Source organism: Giraffa tippelskirchi, chromosome 5 (assembly GCF_054371585.1).
Source record: "Giraffa tippelskirchi isolate mGirTip1 chromosome 5, T2T-mGirTip1v1.2.pri, whole genome shotgun sequence".
Lineage (NCBI taxonomy): Eukaryota > Metazoa > Chordata > Mammalia > Artiodactyla > Giraffidae > Giraffa > Giraffa tippelskirchi.
The window spans coordinates 94074412-94082232 of NC_137279.1; the positions used below are offsets into that span (position 1 = coordinate 94074412).

Sequence of the window (7821 nt, forward strand, 5' to 3'; positions counted from 1 at the left end):
TCAGGGCCAGGTCTACTATGGGTGAACAAGATAGAATTTCTGGATCTGCAAGGCTTATGCCTGCCTCTTGCACTGTGTTGATAGTCAGTGTGACTAGTGAGGTCATGAGTGGGCAACCAGTAGGATTTTGGAAAGAATGGAGAAGGGAGTTGGGGTGGGCCTTTGAAGCTCATATGGCAGGTTTCTGAAAATATTTTAATTTTGCCTTAATTTTTACTTTAACAAAGGAATCTGCATAGTTTAAAAGGCCATCTAGTTCTATAAAATATTCAGTGAAAAATAAAAGGGGCTTCTCTGGTGGGCCAGAGGCTAAGACTACAATCTCATAATGCAGGGGGACTGGGTTCAGTTCCTGGTCAGTGAACTAGATCCCATATGCCACAATTAAGACTCGGCACAGCTCTTTCCCAGCTGGAACCATGGAGGGTGCAGAAGAGAAGAAAAAGAAGGTTCCTGCTATGCCAGAAACCCTTAAGAAAAAGCGAAAGAATTTTGCAGAGCTAAAGATCAAGCGCCTGAGAAAGAAGTTTGCCCAAAAGATGCTTCGAAAGGCAAGGAAGAAGCTTGTCTATGAAAAAGCTAAGCATTACCACAAGGAATACAGGCAGATGTACAGAAATGAAATTCGAATGGCTAGGATGGCACGAAAAGCCGGCAACTTCTATGTACCCGTGGAACCCAAATTGACATTTGTCATCAGAATCGGAGGTATTAACAGTGTGAGCCCAAAGGTTCGAAAGGTCCTGCAGCTCCTTCGCCTCTGGCAGATCTTCAATGGCACCTTTGTGAAACTCAACAAGGCATCAATTAACATGCTGAGAATTGTGGAGCCATACATTGCATGGGGGTACCCAAATCTGAAGTCTGTAAATGAATTGATCTGTAAGCATGGTTATGGCAAAATCAACAAGAAGCGAATTGCCCTGACAGACAACGCATTGATTGCTCGATCTCTTGGGAAATACGGAATCATCTGCATGGAGGATCTGATTCATGAGATCTACACCATTGGAAAATGTTTCAAAGAAGCAAACAACTTCCTGTGGCCCTTTAAATTGTCTTCTCCACGAGGTGGAATGAAGAAAAAGACCACCCATTTTGTAGAAGGTGGAGATGCTGGCAACAGGGAAGACCAGAACAACAGGCTTATTAGAAGGATGAACTAAAGTATCTACCAGGATTATTTTTGTAATCTGGTCAGTTAATAAACAATTGAAACAAATTGAAAAAAAAAAGACTCAGCACAGCCAAATAAATCAATAAATATCTTTAAAAAAATAAAGGAAAGAAAAATAACAGTCCCCTGCTCCATTTTCCTACCTCTATACATATACTCCTCCATAAACCACTCTCAAGTTTCTAAGACGCTTTTCTTTTGTACTTCCCTCTATATTTCTAAATAACATGCTCATGCTATTATTTCTTTTTTCTATTTTAGATATAATCAATCAATTTCCTGCCATGGAAAATGAGGATATAGTTCTCTCTAATCCTGATTCCTCATAAACTCCCCTCTCCCACCCTCTCAAGTTAAATATATTCCAAATTTTAGTTAAATCAATGCTTGTGTTTACATTATTATGGCTGTGAAAATATTCTACACACTGAGTTATGTAGTGTTTGTACTAAGACTCTGTGAATCTGTAAAAACTGATTTTATTAATTAACCTTGGGGACATGGGGCTGAGACACTACATTCTCTAAAACCATACAGTCACAACTTTTCTATTTGAAATCAAAAAGTGAGAATGGGACATATTCTACTCTTGCTGGAGGTTTAACCCATGTTGATTACTTTGATACAGAGAAGCAGCCTCAATTTCCAACCTAGGTGCAAAGCTTCAGATATTGGGGTTTTGGACATATCATTCCACGTTTATCTTAATTATGTAGTTATCTATTACATAATTATCTAAAATTATTTAACTTAACTTTGTAGTTTCCAAGTGGACCCTCAGTTTACCTCTCAGTCCAGGCTGTTGTAAACTCCTTCACTTACATCTGTGCTTACCTTGAACCTATCAAAATACTACTTCATTTAAATATCATCTGAACTCAACTGTTTCCCGTATTCTGTAACGATCTGGCTTTTTCCTTTGTTTGATGAGCGGCTCCACAGTCACTCTGGTTTGTGCTCTCTCTTGTAGCAGCAAGTGAATAAACCCACTGTCCAATTACAGTTATGTTCTTAGTGGTCTTTATCAGACAGGCTTTTATAATTCTCTTTCTTTCCTTTTGTAACTCTTTGTTTTCCCTGAAGTTGATAATTGCCTGACCTTTTCTTTTCTTTTTCTTAATATTTATTCATTTATTTGGCCTCACTGGGTCTCAGTTGCAGCAAATGGGCTCTAGTTTCCTGACGAGGGATCTAACCTGAGGCCCCCTGCTGTGGGAGCACAGAGACTTAGCCACTGGACTACCAGGGAACTCCCTGCTTGACCTTTTCTTTTACTTGGTTTTCTACATACCTGCCATGAATTCATCCCCCAAATTCTAAAAGCTGTATACACACCTTCTCTTAATACCTTAAACACATCAGGTGATTGCTCTGCCCCAAGTGTTTTCCCTTAAAGACACCTTCCTGGAGCACTTTGTCCTCTGGCTCCAAGTCCTACTGGTTGCTCCTTGGAATTTCTCTTTTAAAGTAATGACAACTTCTGTTCTAACACCTATCTCAGAGCACCACGTTTAGTTGTCAATGCATCTGTTTTCTTGATTTCTGCTTTCTTCCCTCCACCAGAGAAGGGCCGTGTCTTGACATCTCTATTTCTCCAAAGTCTAACATGATGCTCAAGAAGCGTTCCACTGAATGAATGAATAAAAAGCGTAAATAAGTTCGATGCATGATACAGTGTGTTCGGGGCTGTTGCAACGGGATGACCCAGAGGGATGGGATGGGGAGGGAGGTGGGAGGGGGTTCTGGAAGGGGAAAACATGTACACTCATGGTGGATTCATGTCAATGTCAGTTCAGTTCAGTCGCTCGGTCGTGTCCGACTCTCTGTGACCCTATCAACCGCAGCACGCCAGGCCTCTCTGTCCATCACCAACTCCCGGAGTCTACCCAAACCCATGTCCATCGAGTCGGTGATGCCATCCAACCATCTCATCCTCTGTCGTCCCCTTCTCCTCCTGCCCTCAATCCTACCCAGCATTAGGGTCTTTTCCAATGAGTCAACCCTTCGCATGAGGTGGCTGAAGTATTGGAGTTTCAGCTTCAACATCAGACCTTCCAATGAACACCCAGGATTGATCTCTTTTAGAATGGATTGATTGGATCTCCTTGCAGTCCAAGGGACTCTCAAGAGTCTTCTCCAACACCACAGTTCAAAAGCATCAATTCTTCGGCGCTCAGCTTTCTTCACCGTCCAACACTCACATCCATACATGACCACTGGAAAAACCATAGCCTTGACTAGACGGACTTTTGTTGGCAAAGTAATGTCTCTGCTTTTAAATATGCTATCTAGGTTGGCCATAACCTTCCTTCCAAGGAGTAAGCGTCTTTTAATTTCATGGCTGCAATCACCATCAGCATTGATTTTGGAGCCCAAAAAAATAAAGTCTGACACTGTTTCCACTGTTTCCCTATCTATTTCCCATGAAGTGATGGGACCAGATGCCATGATCTTAGTTTTCTGAACGTTGAGCTTTAAGCCAACTTTTTCACTCTCCTCTTTCACTTTCATCAAGAGGCTCTTTAGTTCTTCTTCACTTTCTGCCATAAGGGTGGTGTCATCTGCGTATCTGAGGTTATTGATATTTCTCCCTGCAATCTTGATTCCAGCTTGTGTTTCTTCCAGCCCAGCGTTTCTCATGATGTACTCTGCATAGAAGTTAAATAAGCAGGGTGACAATATACAGCCTTGACGGACTCCTTTTCCTATTTGGAACCAGTCTGTTGTTCCATGTCCAGTTTTAACTGTTGCTTCCTGACCTGCATACAGGTTTCTCAAGAGACAGGTCAGATGTGTATGGCAAAACAAATACAATATTGTAAAGTTAAAAAATAGATAAATAAACTAATTGAAAAAAAGCGTAAATAAGTGAATGAATGAATGAATGAATGAGTGGAATTTTTGTGCAAGAGAAGTGAGTTTAAGTGGAAAGATATTACATTCCCACTTTATTGCAAGGCTTAAGGGTGTCTTTAGGCTGTCTACAAGCCCCATGCCAGCTTTGAGCGGGGTCTCAAGGGAGAGAAGCAGCACTGAGAGGTCTTCTGGCCCAGGCTGCAGCTGCAGGAGCAGAGCCTGCTGAGTGTAGCCTAGGTCAAGACCGCGGGCGGGCATCCCTCGAGGACTACAACTCCCAGAAGACAGCGCGGCGGCGGAGTGCGAGCCGCGGAGGATTCCGGAAGCTGACGTCGGATCTGTGTGGAGCTGGGGAGACGCCGGGCGGGGAGGTAAGTGTAGGTGGAGGGTCAAGTGGGGAGGGCGGGAGCGATGGGGCAGTGGATCTGAGGTTAGGTGGTGTGGAGGGTGGGTGAGGGAGAAGGACAGGGAGTGGTCTTGGATGAAGAGCAAGTCGCGGGGTGTCAGGGACCTCGAGCTCTGCTTTCTCTTCCCGCAGTGTCCATGACGAAATTAGCGCAGTGGCTGTGGGGGCTGGCGCTCCTGGGCTCCACCTGGGCGGCCCTGACCATGGGAGCCCTGGGCCTGGAGCTGCCCTCGTCTTGCCAGGAGGTCCTGTGGCCACTGCCCGCCTACTTGCTGGTATCTGCCGGCTGCTATGCCCTGGGCACCGTGGGCTACCGCGTCGCTACTTTTCACGACTGCGAGGACGCCGCCCGCGAGCTGCAGAGCCAGATCCAAGAGGCCAGAGCCGACTTGACCCGCAGGGGACTGCGCTTCTGACACCCTAACTCCGATTCCCTCCCGGACAGCCTGCTCTCCCATTCCCCATTAAAGGGCCAGTTTATTTTCTAAACTTGTTTGGTTTGAGTATGGATGCTGGGAACAGATGTGTACTAACTGTTGAGAGGCTCCTTGAGGCTCTCCTCAGCCTTTATCTTTTGCATTTTGCTGGTGCTTCTTCCTTTTTGCTCTGAAGGAGGCACAGACCCCCCCTTTCTCAAGATCTCTCAGAATGGAAAAGTCTTTTCACTTTCTTGGTCTTTTTAGCCCTGTTAGGAGAGATTTCTTGAAGTCTGTTCTTCATAACACCCAAGCTCTGTTCTTTTTAAAAGACTTCTTAGATCTTTCCAATCTCTTGGTTCTTGCAGATACCTTTTCTGAGCTAACCCTTACCAGTCCAAGAGCAACTGTGAATCAGACAGTGCTCCTCTACCCTTTACCAAACCAGGTGGATTGATTATCCCTGAATAGAGAAGGAGCCTTGATGGGCAGGGGTAGGGAACAGTTTATTTTAAGGCACACTCTAAAGATTCCCCCCCCACCTCCAAAATTAAAAAATAAAATCTTGAAAAAAAAAGTGAATTCATCTCCCAGGTTCCATCCAATCTTCTAACTAAAGCTCTTTCTTTAGTCCCCGGATTCTCAAAGCATTCTCTTTTCCTTTACCACAAACCACTGCCCCTGTGGAGCTAACCAGCAAGAGCGGCTGAAACAAGGAAGTTTCTTTGGTAATAGGTTGGCATTATAGGTGCCCAGTGGTCAGGTGAACTCCCTCAGATTTGCAGAAGCCGATAGTTCCTGTCTCGCTCCTGGGGAGTACTTCCAAAAAAGCCAGAAGCGAATGAAGCTGGTGAGAATTCCTGGAAGGTTGGGCACCTGAAATCACAAGGACTGCTATGAGGAGAGGAGCTGATTTTCCACCTCATACACACCTGTCACCCTGCCCTTGTTCTGCTTACCACAATGTAGGGATCTTTTAGTTGAAACCCATAGAGTGTCCAGGAAGCAGAGGTGAGGAGGGTGGCAATGGTGAGTGAAAAGGAGAGACGTTGGGTTGATTTACTACGAATGACCTTGGCCTATGGGAAAGGATGAAAGACACTCCTAACCAGGCACATGGTAAATCTCCCACTTTGCCTAGAATTTCCTCAAAGAAAAAAGGGTCAAACAGCCCCCATGATCTTTTGTTACCCAACCTTTTCCTCCTGCCTCCCACTCACCCAGCTCTACTGCCCTGTCTCCTTCCAGGATTTGGGTCTTCCCTTCCTCTGGACTGAAAGCTACAGTCTCTGTCTGTGGGAGATTTATCTCCCTTACCTCCCCAGACACCCCCACTCACCAAGTCAGCTAGTGGTGAGAGGTACATACTGATGGTGAAGACACTGCAGAAGAGGCCCAGGTGCTGAAGCCGCATCTCAGGGTCGGGCACCAGGAGCCAAAAGTAGGCAAAACCCAGGACAAGGACCCCCAGCAGGGTTGTAGTCTGAAGGAGCACAGCACGCTACAGAAGAGAGAGTAGCCATACTTCTGGATGTGCCAGGAGCCCTCTGACTCTGCTGCTGGAATTAATTCATCCCGCCTTCACCCATGCTCCAGTGGGGGAGCCAGCCTTTGCCTAAGCCTCCAGTATGGCACTTGCCACAGCCTCTTTCCCACCAGTGACTTCAGCACGGGTCTGATCTACCCAAATCCTGGAGGTTTCTAGGAGAGGGAAAGGTATCTTTTTGGGGGTGAATTTGCTACAGAGTAGGAGCTTAATGTTTGTGTGAATGGGGAAGCAGAGCTAATCATCTCACTGGCAGCCACTGGCACTGACTTTGAAGGAACTGTGGAGACAAAAATCTCTTTTCAGTCTGTTGGGCAGCAAGGCACTTTCAGGCTTGGCAGAGCTATCAGCTTTGCCAGAATGGGGACAATATGTGAATCTCAGCAGGCTGACTTCATGGCAGAAGGAGGACTGCAAGGCTGAAGGGGTCTTCCAGGAAAAGGTGGCAGTGCCAGCCTGTTATAGTCTTCTAGGAAAAACAGTGTTTGCTTTGCCAGCAAGGCAGGGCAGGGCGTGCAGCAGAGGAAGGGCCTCTACCTTCCGATGGCAGTAGTGCAGATACACCAAGATATACAGAGTCTGAAGCACAGCACCCACGGCGTTGACCACGATTAGCGTCCAGTTTCCCTTCAAGGCCCCATAACTCAGCCAGCTCAGGTTGCTGCAGGGTGCAGGGGAGGGACATTGTCCCCGAGGGGTTGAGTGTGAACAGGGGGGACTGAAGGGGCCTCGTCCACATTCCTCCTCACCCCTCCCCAGCCTCCCTCAGACAGCCTTTCCCCCCAGCAGGCATCGCCCCTCTCACTTGACATCCGTGGTGAGAAAGGGCAGGAACTGGACACTGTCCACGCTCCGAGTCATCCGCATGTGCTTGAGGTCCGAGCTGTAACGGGGCCCCGAAGGCAGGGGGGAGAGGTGGAAAGAGAGAACCAGGCTGCTGAGGAGTCGAAATCCCCGATGCCTGTCATCCTTTCCGGACAACCGCAGACCCCCAGCCCTACCCTCAACTCCCTGGCCTTCTCTCTCAGGTCAAATGACCAGCCTCACCCTTGTACCCCGGCCCCCTCGACCCGATTCCACTTTGACCCTAGGTTCCAGATGTAGCCTGACAGAGCGGCCACGTCTCTGTACCCTCTCTCTCCCTTCCTGACTTCCTGGTCCTGCCCCAGCCCAGCCCGTCCGCTCTCTCACAGGCCGGTGGAGAACATGCCGAGGGTGAAGAGCACGCAAGCTCCAGAAAGAAGCGAGTCGGCCAATCCGCCCGCCTCCATCCCTCCCCGAGTCGCAGATCCCGCTTTCAGAGGCACCCGGGGCCAGCTAGCAGGATCCGGCGCCCCCGACGCCGGAGCCCCGCCTCTTCGAGCCCCAGGCTCCGCCCCTGCGCGTTCGGCGGTCCCCCCGGAAACTGAACCGGAACCTG

At 47.7% G+C, this 7821-nt stretch overlaps 2 protein-coding genes and 1 pseudogene across 2 annotated transcripts; 2 read left to right on the forward strand and 1 right to left on the reverse strand.

Annotated features, from left to right (window-relative positions):
- Positions 1-419: 419 nt before the first annotated feature.
- Positions 420-1166, forward strand: LOC145507389 (large ribosomal subunit protein uL30 pseudogene; annotated as a pseudogene).
- A 3201-nt stretch (positions 1167-4367) lies between these two features.
- On the forward strand, positions 4368-4928 carry DPM3 (dolichyl-phosphate mannosyltransferase subunit 3, regulatory). Its single transcript, XM_081494486.1, has 2 exons — positions 4368-4404; positions 4572-4928. The coding sequence occupies exon 2, from the start codon at positions 4577-4579 to the stop codon at positions 4853-4855; it is 279 nt and encodes a 92-aa protein (XP_081350612.1). The 5' UTR covers positions 4368-4404; positions 4572-4576; the 3' UTR covers positions 4856-4928.
- Positions 4929-5539: 611 nt separating this feature from the next.
- On the reverse strand, positions 5540-7761 carry SLC50A1 (solute carrier family 50 member 1). The gene is given in 7 exon segments (XM_081494447.1): positions 5540-5670; positions 5672-5731; positions 5815-5934; positions 6195-6356; positions 6939-7062; positions 7207-7284; positions 7593-7761. Coding segments are annotated over 7 exon segments (666 nt in total). The 5' UTR covers positions 7673-7761; the 3' UTR covers positions 5540-5628.
- Positions 7762-7821: the final 60 nt, after the last annotated feature.